Source organism: Sipha flava, unplaced genomic scaffold (genome assembly GCF_003268045.1).
Source record: "Sipha flava isolate LNK unplaced genomic scaffold, YSA_version1 42_pilon_pilon, whole genome shotgun sequence".
Taxonomy (NCBI): domain Eukaryota; kingdom Metazoa; phylum Arthropoda; class Insecta; order Hemiptera; family Aphididae; genus Sipha; species Sipha flava.
In genome coordinates this window covers 419,380-440,876 of record NW_020273159.1, presented here as the reverse complement: position 1 = coordinate 440,876, position 21,497 = coordinate 419,380, and the positions used below count along the sequence as shown (strand labels likewise).

The window sequence follows — 21,497 nt, the reverse complement described above, 5'->3', positions numbered from 1 at the left end:
TTTTTGTATAAGTAGGTTTGATAAGTGACAGTAAAAATAAAAATAACAGATAACATGATTCATGGGATTAGGGAGGATACCCAATGGTAACACCCTATAAAATGACAGAATAACGTTGATGAATGGAAAAGAGAAAAAAAAAAAAATAAATAATAATATATATATAATTTTTTTTTTTTTTTGGTTTGAAGGTGTTACCTGGTTACGACCTCCAGCACTTATTAAGCTCTCTTACTATAGAAGATTTCTACACTATTGCCTTTTAAGTCTATGGTGCAGGTTATTAGGGAGTGTTTTCGTTGATAATTTAGAGATTTGGTTAAGATTTTGGATTTTAAGATCTTTGTGGAGGTTATTGTTGGTTAAATATCAGGGTGCAGATGTAACTAGGCGAAGGCATATTGATTGGAATGCTTGGATTGTACGGGTGTTTGATGGTTTAGCAGCCCCCCATATTTGATTGCCATAAGTCCATAGTGACCTGAGTAAGGACTTATAGATTAGAATTTAAACCTTTTATTGAAAAAATGTTGAACTTTAGATTTCAATTTGAGCTAAAATTTTTGTAGCACCAATAGATTATTCTTCACAATTAAATAATCCACTTAAATTAAATACCATGAAAAACTACAATAATTTAATAATTTGTAATATTCCAACATAATAAAACAACTTTTCAATTGGTCTTTAGTTATTTGTAATTAATAAAATTTATTAAGCTACTAATTAATTGCTAAACTAATAAATTATAAATTAAACAAGTGTTGATATTAAACTATAAATACTATCCAAACTATAAAAATCCAAATAGTTTTACCTAAATTGATCTTATTTATAATGATCATTTTCACTTAGATTACTCTGAACATAATGCAGATTATTTACAGTACAATAATTTTTCATCTATCAGCTGTAATGTAATAACTGATAGTTAAATTTTCATTAGTGATCACATAAATGCAATGTTCATGAAGCAGTTTTGAATTGGAAAAATTGGATTTGTAGGTTTAGTAAAAAGGAAAAGAAACATACTTAATTTTTAATTAAAACAAAACATTTACTGAATTCTATTTTTTCTTCGTATTTTTACAATATCATTATTTCAAAATTTATGTTAAAAATATTCACTAATTGAAAAAAATGTCCATTTTATATTTACCATTAAATGTTTGTCTAATATATTTCATAATATATATTAATATACAGTTATGAAAATCGTAATATTTATAACCTAAAGTGCAAAAAAAGAGTGTTTAATCAGTACCAAAAAAATTATAAAATCATTCATCATAATTATCTGTTTGTCCATTTTCGTTGAAATCTTCACCACGCTCTGGTTTTGTATAATAAGAGCTACTATAACGGCTGCCATTAGCATTATCTTCATCAGGTTCTTCCTTCTTAACCATATCTGGATCATATTCTTCATGAGCACTATTGTAATTATCGTACTCGTTATAATTGTCATAATTATCATAATCTAAAAAATAAAATATATAAATGCATAACATTACACACACATACAAAATGTGAACTTTCATCATAAGTTATTATAGGTTATTGAATATTATTTTAATTTAATCAAATAATAGTTTAAGAAATTATATAATTTATATTAAAAATAATATTAATGATAAAACATTATTTAAAATAAATAATTTAGATAAAATACTAACCATCAACAGGCTCTTGTTTAATGTGAACTTTTTCATCACGTTCAGAATTGTCTTTGTCATGTTTATCACGACGATCTTTACTTCTGTAACATATGTAATAGTTAAAAGTTTTAAAAACAAACAAAAAAGTTAATTAACATTACTTGTCATGTCTATGATGGTCTCTATCTTTACGATCCTTCTTACGCTCGCGGTCCCTAGAGCGACTACGCTTTCGTTTTCTTTCACGATCACGATCTTTATCTCTGGACTTAGGAACTTCATCAACTTCATCATATTCTAGATCTCTAACACGATCTCTGCTACGACGCCTCTTACGTTCTCGTGAACGTCTAAAATATATTTCATATGTTTAAAGTTTAGAAAGTTTAAAATATAATATTAAAAATAAATAAAATATAGTATTATAGATTGATTTAATTAGAAGATAAAACATGTTTAAATATTTTTTAGTTTTATAGCTTAGAAACTATATAAATATGATTTAATAAGTAATATTTTTGCTTTTATCATAAAATATGTTAAAAGATATAGTTTATTAACAATTATTTAAGTATATTTAAATAGAAACAAAATAATTATCATAAATAATAATTTATTTATTAATTTATACTTAATATCTTTTTAAACTTTTGAAATCAATTTAAGTTATTAGAATTTGAACATTGTTCAATAAAAATTAGTTAATATAATATTATGTTTATAATAGATAAAAATTAAAATTAATTTTTTAATATATATTTGACTTTATAGTTAAAAACTTATTAATTAATAATATATATACAGTTGAGTCCGATTAATGGGAACAAACAAGCAGAATCCTAAACGAATGTATAAGTTTTAGGCAATTTAACATTGTTTATTGGGGACAATTCATCTGTAATAAGGAACATACAACAATTTATACATACCTATTTTCTTATCGTAACTGTAATTGTCTAATATCTGTCTATCAGATTTTATATAATAATAATTACCTATATATTTTACTTTTGCTAATAATTTCTTTATCTCCTACAACCACATATCCGTGAAGATAGTTAAGTTAACTAGTCCGCATATAAAATTTGTCAATAGTCAAAGTTATAATAAAGTATAAGAAAGAAGAATGGATGATTTTCTATAGCCAAACAAAGAATGAGTTATGTGGGGTTTTTTTTTTGCAAAAAATATTAGGTTAATCAATTAATTTATAATAAACAAATACAAATAATAAAATTATGACATCATAATGTATATAAGAAATAATAATTTTTAAATAAATTACAACTTGAGTATGTATGTTTCTTATAATAAAGTTATAATAATGCACTTAAATAATTTTTTAAATTTTTTGTTTTTTAAAATCAGTTTATTGGTATAGTTTGATAATGGGGAAACATAATTCATCATCCTGTGTATCCCCATTAAGCAGATTCAACTGTATTAGTAAATGCCTATAACATATTTAATACATACGACTTTGAACGATGGCGTTTTCTTTCGCGATCTCTACTACGAGGGCGCCTTGCCTCTCGATCTCGATCTCTATCTCGATCACGATAATCACGTTCTCGATCTCTTTCCAAAGTAACACTACGGCCAGAACGATTACCAGCCATTTCACGAGCATACCTTTCTCTTTCACGTTCATTATCTTCCCTACCTGAATGTTTCAAATTGACTTCTGGTCCTCCACGTCTTGTACCCCCTAATCCACCACCTAAAATAAAAAATACCAATTTAGTAAATAATTCATTATTATTAAACTATATTAATCAAGTGAAAATAAATAAATTTACCTAATCTTCTTGGAAGCCACCCTTTGACAGTACGTGCTCTCTCGACATCGACCAACACTCTGCGCCCATCAATTTTTTTTCCATCAGCATGTTTATAAGCAGCTATAATAAATATTATTGGGGAAAACAATTAGACTGAACTAAGATTGTAAGTAAAAAATTTGTTGTCCATAAGAAAAATTGAATACCCATCCCAATTCAAATGAAAATGACTACTAGTAATTGATCTTTTTGAATAGTAATTATTAGTACTGATGTGTTGATAAAATAGAACAGATTTATTTCAACTATTGAAATATATTGAAACAAATTTAAAATAAATCTGAAACCAGGACTTACCAACCTCAAAAAATTAAAACTTAATACCTCAAAATAATAAGATATTATAATCAAATGATTAAGTACCTACCAATTATACTTATTTGCTATTCCCAGATTTGTTTTTTTTAGCGCAGTTTGTAATGCCAAGTGACTCCAAAATTGAGACGATTAATAGAATTTTTTTACTTTACCTGGGACGCCAATACTTACATAATGGGCGCATATTTATTAAATTACCCAGTATAATTAAATAAGATAAAAAGAATATGTAAATGAAATATAAAATATCATGTTTTCTTCCACCAATTTCACATAATCTTACCTTTGCATATATCATGCTCGGAAAAATAAAATAAAATAAAATATAAAATATTATACTATTATTTAAACAAACGACATTACAGATTACCATATTCTGTAATGGCCCCAAGTTGACATATTGTAGTTTTTTTTTTAGTTTTGTATACAAAAAAATAGATGTCATTTAAATTTTGTTAATTTTTTAAGTATAGAAGACTCAAGAATTAAAAAAAAATTTTTTTTAAAAAAAAACACTTGTTCAACCGTAAGTATGGGTTATATAAATAAATAATGTACATTTAAGAATAAATCGTACCCAAGAAAATTATTGGAAAACTTAATGATGGGTTAAACTATTTTGTTATTTGTATGTTGGGCTTACCACACATACAAACCTATTATCAACAAAGTCGTCTACGTATAATCACAGGGTCATTATTCATTAAAGAAGCTCCAATCAGCGAGCTCTTCACAGTTCACTGCATCAAGAACAAAATACAATTATTAAACTGTACCAGAATGTTTTTTTTTTTTTTTTTTTAATTTTTAAGATCAGGTTTAATAAAATTACGCGCAAGGGTTATTTGAAACCAAGAATTTTAAAAATATTTTCCAAACTGGCGAGTATTCAGATCTTGAATATTTGTAGAATAATCCTTACAGTTTACGAATATTGATGTAGTGGATGAATTTGTTGAGTTATCAGTTTTACCAGTCCATCTGAATTTTGCAAATTTAACCTATGTTCACAGCTTTAATTTTAAATTTTATAACAATTTTTTATAATTAAGTTTGATTAAGAGTTCCTACCATTGTAAGTAATATAGATATTTTTATTTACTTCCAAACAGTAACTAGTCATAAAAAACCATGTATTTAATGTAGGGTTGCCATTTATAAAAAATTACAAGTCGGAACACCATAATACTCTCCCCCTCATCACATTTGTCGGAATTTTTATTAATACTTTTTTTTAGACCAACGTTATTTAATATTTTTAAAATGCTAATTAGTTAAAAATTCAAAAATTAGTAATACAACAAATGTAGAATTATACTATAGTATTAAGAACATAATTATTGTTTTCTTACGTATAAATATAATTTATAATTCTTAAATTAAAAGGTATTTTATATCAATATTCACAAAAATCTTACTTATTTATTAATGCTTTTTGTTAATGTATACATCATCAATTATCATCAAACTGTTCATTTTTTGAATCTTTTGATATTTGAGATCCAGAAACTTCTGTTTCTGATTTTTGATTTGTGGATGAATATTTTGCAGATTTATGAACTTGAATGAATAGATCATTATTTTTTTGAAATTTCTTCATAAAATTTTTGGTAGGGTTTATTTTCCAAATTTGTCTTAATGACTAAAGAAGTTTCTACACTTATGATGCATAAATTACCTCGTGAATTTGTTCAACAACTATTCATCAATGAAAATATTCTCTCCGAAACTATTATTTCAATATCAAGACTATTTGTAGCATACTAAATACTTTTATGTATTATGTGTGCACAGCAACCTTATTCCAAAATATTACACTTAAATATATTTTTAATTTTAAAAATATATTATTTTGGCCTTTTTTTGCAATACCCCCAAAATGTGTGATAACATTTTCTCCTGAGAAGCTTATTATTCTTTCATCGAGTTTAAATTTTTTCAAAACACTTACAATTTTGTTGTGAATTATTACTGCCATTTCTCTGGATAGGTTTGAAGAGTCCAAAATATCATTTTTAACTTTATTTTCTGAATTAAAGAATTTTACAATTACAGATACTAATTTCACGGTCATTTGAGGCATCAAAGAGCATAGAAAAATAATTAGCTTTTTTTTAAACATTCAATAGTATTCTCCATAGTGAAGGGGACTACAATATTTACTACTAGATCAAAGATTTTTGTTTTAGCACAAGTAAACTTTTTTTTCTTTAAATAATTGGCAAATAAGACTTGCTGTACAAGTCATAGATTTAAAGCTATGATTTTAATATAAAAATGATTTTCTTTGCAAAATCAGGATGAATGGCAACCTTAATTTAATTGCATTAACTTTTAAACTATGAATATAAAAAAAAATCTTATAAAATAAAATTGTAAGCTGAGAAACTTAAATAAATTATATGCATAATTTAAATGGGTCAGTAAAACAGATTAGCTCGTTTTGACCTCAACATTCGCCATTTGAGATCACTCGGTCTATTTTTGAATAATAATAGATCTAAATATTAATTACTTACAATGCATATCACGTTCATATTCGTACTCAATGAAAGCATACCCTCTTGGTTTACCATCAATCTTATTATGTATGACAACAATCTATTAAAATGAATAACATTGACATGAAAATATGGAACATTTTTAAATTAAATATAAAATTTACTTTTTTAATAGGACCATGAAGTTCAAACTCTCTTCTAAGTTTTGATTCGGAAGTATCATAATTCTAATACAAATAATAATACAAATAAAAATATTAATATTTATAAAATAAAATTATACAAAAAATTACTTACGATTCTGGCAACAAATAAAGTTTTAAAAGGATCTGTTGTTGCATTTGCCACAGAGTGAGGTTCCCCTAAAAATCAAAAAACAATATATTTAAAATTCCAGTAAGTAGTGTTTAGAACAACAAATGAGTCGTTCAATGAGCATGGTCATAGTTACCACAAAGACATGATAATACTTACATAGAGCAATTTCTTGTTCTAATTTGTATGCAACTTGTTCAGCTTTTTCTCTACGTCGACGCTCCAACCGCTCTTCTCGCGTTTCTATTTTAGTTGGAGGAGGAGTGTCTTCAGGATCCTACAGAAAAAACAGGTGGCCATTAGATTAACTCTTCATACTTAAATTTCAACTATAAAATGTACTCACTTCGAAAAGGTTCATGAAATTTCCCACGCCCAGATAGCCACGGGTTTTCTTCTCATGCGGTAGTTTTGCGACTGGGGGCAGGTAAGGGATTGGATCCCTCGGCGCAAAAAGCGCCAATAAATTAGGCGGCAGGAATTGCGTCATCTCGTCTAGTTTGGTGGATCTTCGGACATCCGCACGAGCTCGTTAATCGAGAGCAACTACACGATGTTGAACGGCGCGGATCAACAAAATTGTTGTTGGATTTTACTGCAGCAAAAATAACAAGGTCCGCGGGACTCGTCGACCATTTTTATCCGATGCTATCAGATGGGCATGGAATAGAAAATCGAATTTCGCGCGCGCTGCCAATCCAGTGATGGCGGTAGATTCGCTCTTTTTGTATTCGGTTCCGATGCGTAAGCTACAGAAGTTTTACCGACGTGAAATGCCGCTGAAGTCGAATTTTTGAACTATTTGCATCAAAACATTCGACAATATTCTATACTAACGTAACACTGACGAAAAAATGCGTGGGACTCGAGTGAGAACATTGGCAACGCACAGCGTAGCAGCCTAACAGTGTGGCACGGACTCCGACGAAATTTGAACGGTCAGGACAATGATAACGCCTTGTTTGAGGTTATGTATGATATTATCAACGTAATGATTAATCACATATTTTGTTCGATTTAAAAATCTTTAAACATAGCTATCTTATTTAGCAGTCGTTGATTTTTAAGTTCGAATCCGTCTTCTACTTCTACTATATTTCAATTCTCTCGACGACTGTTCACGATGGAAATGAAACAGCATAACTGGATCCCTGGTAACTTCAAGAGTGTTCCTGATATCGGTCGTTCAGGTTTGTTTTCGTGATTTTTGTTCATTCGATCATTTGTTCCTAATTTCTACGTACCTATTTGCGTCTAATAGAGATGGGTATTGTTTGCATATTTTTATTGAACCATTACTTATGGTTTATGTATTACACGCAGTAATGCTCGTATAACATAGTTCTGATGGTCATTTAGAATTAATTAATTTTGTTAATTTAAGTATCTGCTCCATAGGTTAGTATATTATATCATAATTATTGATTGAAGACTTTAAACCACACGACAAAGAATGTTGATTTTGTAGTTCTCCCAATTAAAGATGTAATTATTTTTTCTCAAATCCGGCTAAAAAACTATATCATGTATTGAACTCAATATATTATTAAGATTTAATAGTCATTGAGCTTCTTCTTTGAATAGATCATTTTCTGGAGCCCATTTTAATTAGTTTATAAAGGTGATGACTTTTCATTTATGAAGTATATCAATATTATTTTGATAGAGAAAATTGTTTTAATCATCTATTTAAAATTGGTTCATACTTTAATCTTGCATATATTTCTTAAATATATTTTTCTATTTATTGGCTATTCAGTATTATAAAAAAATAACATTTTAAATTAATGTATTATCATTTTATTTTTAAATATTAATATTAAATATAAATATAAATATAAATAATTTAAATAATTAATAATACTGAAATTGAATGTCCTTTTTAAAACAAATTATATATTATTAATGACAATTGTTTTTCTTAGCTATTTTTTTTAATTAAATTAAAGTATTTATGAGTTATAACTTTTTTTCTTTATAGCCCAAAATGACAGTGTGCAACATGGATGGACTCCAATAACGACTACTACTTCTGTTCTTGGTGTTGTATTTGATAATGGTGTAGCTTTAGCTGCTGATACCCTGACTTCATATGGTTCAATGGCGTGTTTCCAGAACAATCCCAGAATATTAACAGTAAGGAGTTATAATTCCAACTACTTGGTTTTAAATTTCTATTCATTGGTTTTTATTAATTGGTCCATATTACATCAATAGGTGAATAAAAACATTATTGTAGCAGCGTCTGGTGAATATTCTGACTTTCAATTCATACGAGATGCGGTTGAAGAAAAAGTTAGGACTGAAATAAGTCTTAACGATGGTATTTCTATGAAACCAAAAGCTTTATACACTTGGCTGTCCCGTGTCTTATATAACCGCAGAACCAAGATGAAGCCTCTTTGGTCTACATTTTTAGTAGCTGGAATCCAAAATGATGAACCATTTTTGGGTCAAATTGATAAATTGGGAACTGCATTTGTTGATGAGCAAATTGCTTGTGGTTACGGTGCATATCTTGCATTACCATTATTGCGGAAAGGTATTGAAGAAAAACGTGAAAAGTCTAATTCTAAATTAACTAAAGAAGAAGCAGTTGATTTACTAAAGAAGTGTATGGAAGTGTTATATTACAGGTATTTAAAAGTTTATTTCATGGTAAATTAAAAGTTTAGTGGTTATTTTTATAATTTTAAAAATTTACAGAGATGCTAGAAGTCATGACAAGTATCAAATTGGTGTTGTTACCAAAGACTCCGTAGAAGTACTGGATCTTGCATTGAAGCCAACGTGGGAAGTTGCTAAGCTTGTGCAAGGATACGAATAAATTATTGAAAAATTTATTTAATGTATAATTTGTCTTTACACTATTTTCAAATAATTATTAGGTTTATGTGGAAAATAAATTTTTTTAACTTATAAATACGTCTAATAGAAAATATCTAAAATTTTTGTTTGTTGTAATTAAAAATAATAGTTTTGAAAAACGTCACTGCGAAATAAAATAATATTTGGTCTAATATTTACCATTTAAATTGAAATAAAAATAACTAGATATTTTATTAATACCCAAAAATTCTAGAAACCCTACAAATTGCATTTGCTGTATATTAAATGATCTCATTTAATTCAAATAATTTACTAGGATACCTTGTTTAAATTGCACTTATTTCCGACTAAATCATTTGATTAAAAGAAAATATATATATATATTTTTTTTTTCCATTAAGACATTTTAAAATAAGAAACAATTTTTAAATGTCAAATGTGTATTTACCCTCAAACTAAAAATCAAAGTAAATATGTGTTATACTAATTATTTCATTTATTATTATCATAACACGTTTTTACAAATCTCAGTATTGACCCAAAGTGTAATTAATAAATATATCATATAATGAAAAAGTAGAAAACTACAAAAGAACATTAAAACATATTGCACTGCGTTGAGTGTACAATTTTATTCTGATAAACTTATAATATATAAATTAGGGACTTAACTTACTATAGTAAGTTAAAATAAGTTCTATCATTCATAGTATACTATTATAATCAATGGATGGGTACATACAATTTTTTTTGAAAACTATTGTAATACATTAAGAATTAAAGTAAGATATATATAAACTTTTAGTGGTGGTTTGTACAATATTGACGTTAGTAGTCAATAGAGTGTAATCCAATAAGACCCATTAACTTTATCATGGCACTAAGTATTAACATTTATTTGATCCTAAAGAGATGGAAATTATTATGATAGGAGTTTTTATAAAAATATAATTTAATAAATGAATTTAACGTTAAGTAAAAGTATAAGAATAAATATTAAAGAGAATTATTATTTTGTCTCTAAAACAAATGATAGGTTACGCACAAATATTTGCAGTTGAACCATTCAATGTAGTTGATGATAAACGCAGTATACAAAGCTTTTATCAAATTTTATACATAGGAAAAATTATAACAATAATTTACAATAAGAATAACTATCTAATAAACATATTCAATTGAGAATGGTATGTCGATCATATATATTTTTTCTTTGTTCTTTGACCTGTTTCTTCCATTTGTCCTGTTGGTGTCCAAATCTATTAAGTACATTACTGCCGGCAGCAACTGAAACCATTGGATCACTTCCTGATCTTGCGTCTAACGATACTGCAGGTGGAAGATCATCCTATATTTTAATTCATTTTATAACAAAATTTTTATGTTAATAAATGGGTATATGATTATTAAAATGAAAAATTTGATATGAACGGCATGCAATATTAATTACTAAAATCTAAACAAATACAAATACACATTAATATTTTGATCCCAATACTAGTCACACAGGTGCAATTCTAAATTGATACGTTTGTATGTTTTACAATTTTAAATAAATCTTAATCAAACAGTTAGAGCCAACATTATGCAATGGAATTATTCAGAGGTGAACTTAAACAGTAAGCACCAGTATTAAAATGACGAGTAATATATTATCTTGTAATAGATTGTGGTGAACTGTAATTCTTATTAAACAAGCAAGGCATAGGTTATGGCAATAAAATGTATAAAAATAAAAAATAACAGTAAACAAGCAAAACAAAAATCAGCAAAAACGTCCAACTATATGTTTATTAACTGTTTTAACCTTATTTTTTGATGCACTTTTGTTATAATTTGCAATTTTTAGTTAAAATATATAACTGTCGAAATACTTTTCATACTTTCATTAAATCATGGAACGTTAGGAAAACTGCTATTATGCATTGTAATATTCTTTTAAAGACAAATTGGAAGAGAATTTGTTGGACTTACAAAACTACCGCTATCGGACATGGTCGGTTCCAATAAAGAACATACCTCTTCGTTGGTGTGCTCTACATAGGCGCCAACTAGCTTGCGTCTTCTGATCATCGGCTCCAGGCACAACAGGAAAAACATGTACATCACTAACAATGATATTACGCATAGCACAATCAACACAACCACCTATATAGTTTTTGAAACTGAATATAGCATTCAACTAATATTTAACATAAATCAGTTGTTACCTTCATTGTAGTAGTGTTTCTACTCTCGTAAGTACAAGTGCACCGAGGACATAATTCTTTTTTTGTATTATTAACCTCTCCAACTATAGGTAGACTTACTCCATTACAGTCACTGAAAATAAAATTCAACAGGTTGATAATGTCATACTATTTAAAAATATGTTGACTCACTTGCTGGGAAGAACATTGGCTATATACAATTTATAATACATTTCTGTACCGTTTACTATGGTACAAACACACTTGCAACGAGCATCTTCATATGATTCAGCCTGGAAATGGAATGGAATTAATAGGTATAAATAATATATCTTACACATCAATCATTTTTTAGCCACTAATTCTATGTATATTTTAAATTATTCAATGACATCATAGTCTCGTGTTCAATAATTAAAATTAGAAAAATATATTAAGACTTAGAAACTGATATTTAAGGTAATAAGTTTTTTAGTATTAAATTAAATTAAAGATTTACTCGTACAATATCAAAAGTAAATAATCCTTTTATAAATATTGATCAAAATGGAAAGGATCTGAATAGCATAACCTATTTTAATTAAGGTTTAGGGGGAATCATTTAAATTGGAAATTGCATAGAAAAAAAGTTAATCTTTATCCATGATATAAGATAAGGGAAAATGGAAATTTAAAAAGAAGAAATGAAAGAATAAAATATTATTTTTCGTAACAATATTAGATAAAAAGCTAACAGATTGAACAGAACATTCCAAAATGTTGTGTAAACTGTGACATTGGTTTGGATTGATTCTTAAACAACCGACGTACAGTAGAACACAGCTTATAATAGGTGTGGTCAGCAGCAGTTTTCGGTGTACACGTAAGGTTTAATGCCATTGATTCAACGGAGAACGACAGGACGTACGCATGACTGAAAACGTGTACCGAACAACACGAGGGGACCGCTGGTAACCGTCCCACGGAGAGGTTCACACGCCCGTGATTCACACGGATGTGGAACGCGTCGAACGTCGTAGCGTCTGCGACCGGGCATGTTTAAACGGTCATGTCGGAGACAATGTGCAATCGCACGCACACTTACCTTGGACGAGGCGGACAACGACAGAACGCCCATCAGAACGGGCAACGCGAGCATTTCGGGCGACGGCAGCTGGTGATCGAAACGGGACACACCGCGGGGGCGGTTCGGCACGACGGCTGGACGCGGAGAAACGATGGCGACGCGCAACAGTGGACTGATGGATATTGTTGCGATTGCCGTTCGGTCGGCACGGGGTGAACGCGACGCGTATGTCGTCGGCAGTGTATCCCGAATACCGGGGGGCAACGACGGAAATGGAAACGGACCAGAGAACCCTGCGTCGGTTTTGGAATCGTAGTCGACGTTCGAGCTCCTGAAGATCCAGTATACGACCCGTATGCGACGGGGCCTGCCAGGATATCGCGTCGTATCGTGGTCGGGGGGCGGATGTCTCGCGTTATCTGTGATAATATTGTGTACACGCATTACAACAACAAAAACAATAATAGTATGGTGATGACATCGTGATAAGACGTAAAATCAACTTGCAACATATGTACCGCGCGGGAAAAAAAATATCTCAAAAAAAAGGCTTAAAAATTGTTTATAAAGACTAAATGTATAGAAAACAAAAAAATCTTGCCAACAACAATATTATATGGGAGTGTATAGAAAAAAAAATAAAAAAATGTACAGGTATTATAACCAAATGATCAATTGATTTTAAATGTATTGAAAAATATTGAACACGAGAACCATCCACAATCCTCAGCGCAAGTAGAAGTAGTGTTGGATACGAACATCAAAACCCAAAACCATTTTGATTATCCATATACATACCAGTTCAATAATTCACGAGTGAGTAAATTTCCAACCACAAAATTTTGGCGTCCCCAAAAAACTGGCGCCCGGGGCAGTTGTAGCCAGTGATCACCCCCCTAAATGCGGCCCTGCTCTCAAGTATTAAAAATATATCAATTAGGTACATTAGACAATTTACATATGATACTTAGAAAATCTTAGTAAAATGCGAACTAAGACAGTAATTTGTATTTATAAATAATATTTAAGATATTTTACTAAGGAATATCCAAATAAATCTTAAGTTTTAGTATTGTATCTATAAATGACACTTTGAATATTTTTATTTTAAGAAAAACTTAGGTAACACTTGAGGTTATTAATTTAAGGTACCCCTTTAATAATGCTTAACAGTTATACATGATTGATTGATTTGGGAAAAAATAATTAATAACTAATATATTATATATACATATAATTTATAATGTACCTAATATAATATAATATAATATAATATATTATTGTATTATTAATTTAATTAATTTTATATCACTTCATTAATAGATCTAATGTTCTTTTATAAGTTGTATTATTTATAAGTTGGTCTAACTTAACCCTTTGCTGACGATATTGATGTAATTTTCTCAAATCTTGACATCAACATAGCAACAAAAAACCTTCAAAATCACCTACTTAAATTGCAACACTGGTTCAGATTAAGGAGCATAAAAATGAATGAAAATAAAGCAAATAATAACATCTTTAGTCTGCGCCACAATAGCAGTCCTCCAGTATTTCTAAACGAAAAAATAATTCCTAAGGTAGATGCAGTCAAATATTTAGATGTTTATCTCGACAAAAGGCTAATCTTGGGGTTACATATAAAAATCAAGAGAAAATCCTTAAACCTCATATTATATAAATTTAGACATCTTCTCAGATCCAACATCTCTCTCTCTCTAACAAATTACTTATATACAAACAAATTATTCGCCCAGTTATGACTTATGGCATCCAACTTTGGGGCTCTGCCAAAATCTTTAATCTAAACATTTTTCAAGCTTTTGAGTCAATTAATTTAAGATTAATAACCAGGACTCGTAAGTTAATGCATTTACATATCAACCTTCAAAGTTCTATTTAATGCTAGATGACATAGAAATCCATTTCAAGGTATGACGGTTATATATGTGAAATCTTATTTTGCATATTTGGCATATTTTTGTATATTTGGTATATTTACGCATATTTCTATTTTATCGGGCATATTATACAACATTCTATTAGAATCTATCAAAAACCTAAATGTTAAATATATATAAACTTCAAAATAGAAATTGTATCATCTTTTCTTTTTTTTATCTTCTTAATACTCGTACATTTAATGAATAAATTTGTTTCAAAAGTTTCAGATTTAAAATTAATTACTGACAAAGACGCACATTATACACAGTTCATGAAGGCTGAAGAATAGTTTTAAATATTATTTAAAATCTATTTTTTTTTAATTATGACAAAAAAAATAAAATATAGCTATAAAAAAAAATGAATAGATAATTTTCCTCAGTCTTGTCAGTGTAATTTACATATGTAATACATTTATTTAATTATATTTTCAACTTAAAATATAAATTTCAGTATTCAAATTTTAGTGATTCATATTTATCAATAAAACATTTAAACAGTAAAACTAAATTGAAAGTCACCAAGGTCTTGATGAAGAGGTAAGGTTAGCTATTAGTTGCTTGCTTTTTATTATATATTATATTAAATACTTGTTCATTTGAATAGTAAGAGTAATAATAGAGCAATAGTGCTTATGAAAGTTGATTGATTTAGATTGGTTATTTTCTTATAAAAGTAAGACTCAAATAAATAAATAATATATATATATTTCTTTTTTAAACTATTCAGAACATAATTTTTTAATAGTTCAAAGAAAAAGTTTGATTAGGTTACAATAATACTTAATACTTAAACACTAGTCAACAATAAAATATATATTACATGTTATTATATGGAATTATAGGTAACAGTTAACATAAAAATTGTATCACAGGCAATATATTATAAGAATAGGTTATAAATCTAAAACTATATATGAGTAATATACAATTAATATAAGACATAACAGCCATGATAGAAGTTAAGTGTTTTATTAGTCTAACTGTTCAAGTAAGTGTTTATTATTTTATTCAATAAATTAAATATTTTCAACTTAAAATCTTTATGGTTTTCTGAGCTTTTACTTAAACGGTTTTATAAATTAGAATGAAATGCAGAAATAATGCTACATAAAATGGAATACATTTAATATAAATGTATAAAAGAAAATTCATAGTTGCAGTACTTTTTAATTGAAATTAATATTTATATATTGTTCAATTATTCTAATATTTTGTCAATATAATCTATAACAAGGACATTAAATAAATAAATAAATAAAAAGATAAATGATTACGAAAATCTATAAATGAATGAAAATTTAAAAAAATTACTTGGAAACATTTTAGTCCTTTTTTTTTCAGTGAAGTTAAAATATTAGTAATATATTGTTTAATTTTCATAGTATAAAGAAATAAAAATTCATTCTAACTAACAGACATTTATAAACTCACTGTTTTATTTTTGTTCTTATTTTCTTGTAATTTGTTATTTTCAAAATATTTAGTCTTTAAGATGGTTCTGTCAAATACACTTTGCTATCTTTCTTTTAGAATCATAAAAATATGTCAAACAATTACTTATAATAGGAAATAATAATTAAAAATGAGAATAAGAATGTTTAAACAATTTTACTTAAAAGTAGTGAAACTCAACTTAATATTCAGCACATAAATTTTGTCTTATACTTCTTAATTTATTTATTTTATACATATAAAAGTTGAAATAAGTGTAATTCTTCTATATATCAGATACTTCAAGTATAAGAAGATTTTTTGTCCTATCAGACTTTACCTCTGTAGCATTATACACTTATATATTGCACAACAATTACTTAAGTCCAAAATAATTGATTTGTAATCCACAAAACTTATACAGTTTGTAGAATATACAGAACTTTTCAATTTATGGGTACTATTAGGACTCATTAATAATTATATTATCATAATCCAATTCTGGAATATCAGTTGAAAATTCGGTTGTAGTTGACAACAAAAATTGATTTAATGTTCTTTCAGTGCATTCAGCAATGAATCTCAAAAATGGTCTTATGTCTCCTTTATTAGCGAATTCTAAAGTTCGATAATATCTGAAATACCAAAAAAAAAAAAAAAAAATACCAAAAAATTCTATATATATTATACTTCAAATATTATAATTAATTATAAGTAATAAGCAATAATATTCCTATTTCTCTTCAAATATTTTGAAAGTATACTAAGCCATCAAATACCTAATATCAATGAAATTCTTTTACACGTTTAATTTGAAGTAAGACTTTATATTAATTTGTCTATAAAGTATTCATGAAATCAATAAAAATTAAATAAGTTGATTAAAACTAAATTCCAATATTAATATTACTATTAATCTATTAGCAATAGGCTATAACATAACCAATCATTATAAATAAAAATTAGGTAAAATACTAATGAGACTAATCCAGAGTTTATAATTTGTATGAAAATATACCATATCATAAATTGTAAATAATTAGTTAAATATACATAGATTAGGTAGCTCAAGATAATATTTGTGGTTCAGAATAGCAAAAATATACTAAATAATTAAATATCAAATTAATTATGCTTACTTATGTCTTTCTCCTTTGGGTATAATAACTGGTGGATATCCAGCTTGCATTAAAATCATGTTCATAAGAAGACGTGAAGTTCGTCCATTACCATCAGTAAATGGATGTATGTGCACTAGTTTGTAATGTGCCAAAGCTGCATATCTAACAGGATGTAACCTTAGGGTGGTTTCAGAATTAAGCCATCTTGAGAAATTTTCCATCAATGTTCCAATATGAGATGGACCAGGAGGAACATGACCACCAACAAATACCTATGAATATTAATTATTAAAAATAAATAAATTACTATTACTCATTATTGGTCTTTTATATTATGCACTTTAGATATAAAATGGGTACTTGTATTGTTATTGCTCTGCTATATAGCTGATATGCCATATTACACTATTCCAACAATTGTCGTGTTTTACTCATGATAGATGATCTATTTTATCTAATTTAATCAATTATCTATGTGAGGTATGTATATAGAAAGAAGAAAATAATCATAATAAAGTAATTAGTGACCCCAGGCTATTGTCGAAAAAGAAGAAAGTTTATTTGTGAGTAGAAAAAATAATGCTGGACGTATTCTGCTACAGCAATGGATTTTCAGTGGATTATGTTGGGAAACCAATCAGTGTTTTACATTTAATGTACCTAATCGACCACAGAAAACATTGTTACCTATAATACAAAAATATATAAAACCAGGCTCAATAATTATGTCAGATTGTTGGAAAGCTTACAATAATTTGCATCAAGCGGGATACAAACATAATACTATTAACCACACCTATAATTTTGTTGATCTGTACACAGGGCACACATCCAAAATATCGTGAGATTATGGGGTTTTGAAAATTGGGGAAATAAATAGAGTCGTGGAACTAATAGAAATTTTCTGGAATTGTATTTGGCAGAATTTATGTGGAGAACAAGTCTCGGGAAGCGTTTGAAGCTACCTTACAAGGTATTTCTAAGTTCTGGCCTTCTTTTTAATTTATAATTCTAATACATTTTAAAATTTGAATTTTATACATAAATAAATACAGTCAAGTTGCGATAACTCTAAGTTGAAGGGGGATAAAAATTCACTTTGGGATATATTTTATTTGAGATACCTAACTCTAATTTATCAAAATTAAATCAAAACTTCGAGTTATCTAATGAAATATAATTTTAAAAATTTATAATAAAAAATGTTATGATAAATATATGTACTTAAATGTTAACACAAAATCTTCTAATTTTCCTATGGCTTCGAATATAGTAGTATTCACGCCTTCGACAGATTCAACAAATTGTCTAACAGTTTGTAATGATGACATTGCTTGGTTTATATTTAAAAGTCTTTCAGGCTCATCAGGGAATCATTATTTGATATACATAATACACATTTTATACTCATGATTTCATTATCAGTAAAAATATATATCATAATAATACAAGTATATAATAGTCGACTGACTACATTATCAACAATTGTAATATACGATTGAAATGTAGTCGGTTGATCGATATTAAGTATATTTGCTATAATTTACCAATCATATCTACCATCATCATCGTCACTGTTATTATTATCAACATATATTACCATCTGCTCTTCATTAAAATAGAATTCAGCTTTTTTGAAACAATTAACAATTGTATTTGATTGTACATTACTATACATACTAATCAATATATATTTACTGTTATTGTGCATGTGCTAATAATCAGTTTCTATCTACTTGTATACTCTTTATTATACAGTAGATACAGATATAACAGATATAATAATAAACTTCGACTAAGCTATTTATCACAATTTTATATTTGAATTAACAAGACTTATAATACATTGAGTGTTATGAGAATTTTTAGAATAAGAAAAAAATTGAGTTGTCAAGTTTTCCGAGTTATAGTGACTTGACTGTAATATTAAATTTTGAAATATTATATATATCTATTGTATTGTTAATTTTATTTATTGCGGAGTTATAATAAACAAGAGTGGTAGGAAGATAAATTTTATAAGGTAAACCGGCGGAGCAATAACAATCAAGTATCATAAAATGTAATGCTTACTTGTGTTTGGCGAAAAACTCCACTTTCTAAAGGATCAACAAATCCCATTACTCGCTTATGGATTTCCAAAATATCATTAACAGATATACTACCAAGTCGGTTTATCAATGTTGCATTTATATATTTAAGCGCTGCTTCAAGACCTATAATTTCATTATGTTCAGCAATACTCCTCCCACCGATTGCCATTCTAGTTTCTAAAATAGATCTTGTTTCAGACAAAGACATTCTATTTCCTTCAATACCAACAGTATGATAAATATGCTAAAAAAATAAAGTAAGTATTAAATGTTGCACATATTTTTCTTACTAATATAATAATCAATAATTTCATTTTGTAGTCACCTGAAAATATGCTTCTTTTTTTGCTCTTCTTAGAGCCATATTGGAATCTGGCATTGAAGACATTTTATCTCTTTTTTCGTCAATGCGTTTGAGCTGTTGCCAATCCAGATCGTCAACAATTACTTGAGTTCTCTTACGATTTCCGAGTGCTTCTTTATGAGTCGGACTATATATTAATGCCTAAAGTAAACAGAGAAATTTATAAAATTATTTTAGTATCTATTAAATAGTATGTATTCTAACTAACAAACCTGAAAATACATCTGATCAGCCATTAATATGTCATCTTGTAGTGTTTCGATAAGTTCTCCATAGCCATTTAATAAGTCAGGATTCTTTGGAGCAAGAGCGATTCCGTGTTCTATGAGTTTCAAAGCTTTTTCTCCCTTGCCCATTGATTTCATCTCATTGGCAGCTATCAACGACATCAATGCTTCAACATTATCTTGATCAGCTATAATGTAAAAAAAAAATCAAAAGTAAGTTAGTAGGTACGTAACCTTATAAATTATAGTAGTGACACTATTCATTGTAATTATGATTGATTCAAGAAACTAATAAACTCACATATAACGTCCACTTCAGTCTCTCTGATGATTAGTTCGTGGGCATCTTGATCGGAGTCGTAGCGACCGTGATCATCAAAATCGACGATAGAAAACGGTCGGTGTAAGATCAGATGTTTGTGTTGTTGGTCGCTTCTACCGCCATTGTAGTTCCAGTACTTGTTGATGAACACGCTGGACAAAGCCCCGAACACAAATATAACGATCAGGGGATAGTATTGGCGTACCGCTCCGTTGGCCTGGAATAGCTTCAGGGCCAAACACTTCATGATTCGTTTTTTAATTTTTTTATCTTTAGAAAAATCGATCGCATTCACGGCGGCCCGGAATCGTACGCAGCTGACGTATTTCTCATGATTTCCGCGACACGTATCGTACACCCGGGAGTGGTGCTAACCATCTGGACAGTTTAATTCGCGAAAATCTGTTCGAAACGCTCGTGGGCATATTGTTCGTGATAATATGAAATGTTCGTCTGCTGAGATAACAACGGCATGAAATGGGTCTGATTAGACACGAGCGTTCCGCTGCAGCTAATTTCAGGCTCCGCACACGCATGAGCGCAACAATAACTACTATCAATATATCTTATCAACTATTAATATGAGTGATAAGCACTTGATCTAGGGATCTCTGATATTCCAATTTACATTGTATTTAAATGTTATATTATATTTATTAATTGTTATTTTAATTATTATCATTAAGACATTAATATGTATATAAGTCAACTGTCAATGGTTAATCTAGTCATACTAATACAAAAAAACTCACAGTCACAAATGTTTACAGAACACAATACAAAGTTATTTATATAATATTATATTTAACATTTATAACATTTATGTTAAACGTACAATTTTGAATTTACATTTAAATAAAATGTACACTTTCATTATGGGACTTTACATATTGTTTTAATACCGCGTTCACAGTAATTTAATGAGAAAAAAATTGAACCGTTACAAATAACCCGAGCACGTGAGATTAAATTGATAGAAGAAGATAAGAAGATATAAAAAAATATAATTTCAACGATATTTTACGGTGTCAGATGGCATAATAATGGGTATAATATGATAATGTATAGTGATTTTAATTTTACTTGCACTTTATTACCCGGACAATAATTGGAAATGTATCAATTTTTTTATTGCTTTCCTATTTACGTCTCTTACCAAATAAAATAATCTCAGATATAAGACGAATAAAAGAGCAATTACTAAGAGCTTTTACACCAGATTCATTGGCATCAGGTTGAATCGACAAACTTGACAGTAGTTCAAACCCCCCCCCCC

At 28.3% G+C, this 21,497-nt stretch overlaps 4 protein-coding genes across 5 annotated transcripts; 1 reads left to right on the top strand and 3 right to left on the bottom strand.

The window, feature by feature from the left end:
* Positions 1-1,201: 1,201 nt before the first annotated feature.
* On the bottom strand, positions 1,202-7,478 carry LOC112689097 (U1 small nuclear ribonucleoprotein 70 kDa-like). Its single transcript, XM_025562615.1, has 10 exons — positions 6,980-7,478; positions 6,793-6,910; positions 6,616-6,680; positions 6,483-6,545; positions 6,337-6,418; positions 3,458-3,559; positions 3,135-3,378; positions 1,820-2,008; positions 1,677-1,759; positions 1,202-1,480 (listed from the first exon to the last, which is right to left on the bottom strand). Exons 1-10 carry the CDS (start codon positions 7,121-7,123, stop codon positions 1,281-1,283), a joined length of 1,290 nt encoding a protein of 429 aa, XP_025418400.1. The 5' UTR covers positions 7,124-7,478; the 3' UTR covers positions 1,202-1,280.
* A 145-nt stretch (positions 7,479-7,623) lies between these two features.
* On the top strand, positions 7,624-9,476 carry LOC112689098 (proteasome subunit beta type-4). The gene is made up of 4 exons (XM_025562616.1): positions 7,624-7,823; positions 8,615-8,769; positions 8,851-9,269; positions 9,340-9,476. The coding sequence occupies exons 1-4, from the start codon at positions 7,757-7,759 to the stop codon at positions 9,458-9,460; spliced, it is 762 nt and encodes a 253-aa protein (XP_025418401.1). The 5' UTR covers positions 7,624-7,756; the 3' UTR covers positions 9,461-9,476.
* Positions 9,477-10,059: 583 nt separating this feature from the next.
* LOC112689096 (uncharacterized protein CG1161) lies at positions 10,060-13,145 on the bottom strand. Of its 2 annotated transcripts, none has more exons than XM_025562613.1 (5): positions 12,736-13,145; positions 11,844-11,944; positions 11,673-11,784; positions 11,437-11,610; positions 10,060-10,810 (listed from the first exon to the last, which is right to left on the bottom strand). In XM_025562613.1, the coding sequence occupies exons 1-5, from the start codon at positions 12,787-12,789 to the stop codon at positions 10,637-10,639; spliced, it is 615 nt and encodes a 204-aa protein (XP_025418398.1). In that variant the 5' UTR covers positions 12,790-13,145; the 3' UTR covers positions 10,060-10,636. The 2 variants fall into 2 exon arrangements, with proteins under 2 accessions (XP_025418398.1, XP_025418399.1); XM_025562614.1 differs by having other exon boundaries at positions 11,482-11,610; positions 12,736-13,142.
* Positions 13,146-16,055: 2,910 nt separating this feature from the next.
* On the bottom strand, positions 16,056-20,468 carry LOC112689095 (adenosine monophosphate-protein transferase Fic). The gene is made up of 6 exons (XM_025562611.1): positions 20,201-20,468; positions 19,885-20,087; positions 19,634-19,813; positions 19,289-19,552; positions 17,234-17,487; positions 16,056-16,729 (listed from the first exon to the last, which is right to left on the bottom strand). Exons 1-6 carry the CDS (start codon positions 20,466-20,468, stop codon positions 16,558-16,560), a joined length of 1,341 nt encoding a protein of 446 aa, XP_025418396.1. The 3' UTR covers positions 16,056-16,557.
* Positions 20,469-21,497: the final 1,029 nt, after the last annotated feature.

Bases quoted from the DNA above. Each gene is read 5' to 3' on its own strand.
- LOC112689097 (XM_025562615.1), bottom strand. From the start codon at position 7,123: ATGACGCAATTCCTGCCGCCTAATTTATTGGCGCTTTTTGCGCCGAGG. The intron at 6,546-6,615 runs GTAAGTAATTTT...TATTTGTATTAG, and splicing joins CTTTATTTGTTGCCAGAATC to AATTATGATACTTCCGAATC. The intron at 6,419-6,482 runs GTAAATTTTATA...TCATTTTAATAG, and splicing joins TTCATGGTCCTATTAAAAAA to ATTGTTGTCATACATAATAA.
- LOC112689095 (XM_025562611.1), bottom strand. From the start codon at position 20,468: ATGAAGTGTTTGGCCCTGAAGCTATTCCAGGCCAACGGAGCGGTACGC. The intron at 20,088-20,200 runs GTGAGTTTATTA...TTTACATTATAG, and splicing joins GACTGAAGTGGACGTTATAT to CTGATCAAGATAATGTTGAA. The intron at 17,488-19,288 runs GTAAGCATTACA...TAATATTCATAG, and splicing joins GAGTTTTTCGCCAAACACAA to GTATTTGTTGGTGGTCATGT.
- LOC112689098 (XM_025562616.1), top strand. From the start codon at position 7,757: ATGGAAATGAAACAGCATAACTGGATCCCTGGTAACTTCAAGAGTGTT. The intron at 8,770-8,850 runs GTAAGGAGTTAT...TTACATCAATAG, and splicing joins ACAATCCCAGAATATTAACA to GTGAATAAAAACATTATTGT. The intron at 9,270-9,339 runs GTATTTAAAAGT...AAAAATTTACAG, and splicing joins ATGGAAGTGTTATATTACAG to AGATGCTAGAAGTCATGACA.
- LOC112689096 (XM_025562613.1), bottom strand. From the start codon at position 12,789: ATGCTCGCGTTGCCCGTTCTGATGGGCGTTCTGTCGTTGTCCGCCTCG. The intron at 11,945-12,735 runs GTAAGTGTGCGT...TTCCATTTCCAG, and splicing joins CGTTGTCCGCCTCGTCCAAG to GCTGAATCATATGAAGATGC. The intron at 11,611-11,672 runs GTAACAACTGAT...AAAACTATATAG, and splicing joins GAAACACTACTACAATGAAG to GTGGTTGTGTTGATTGTGCT.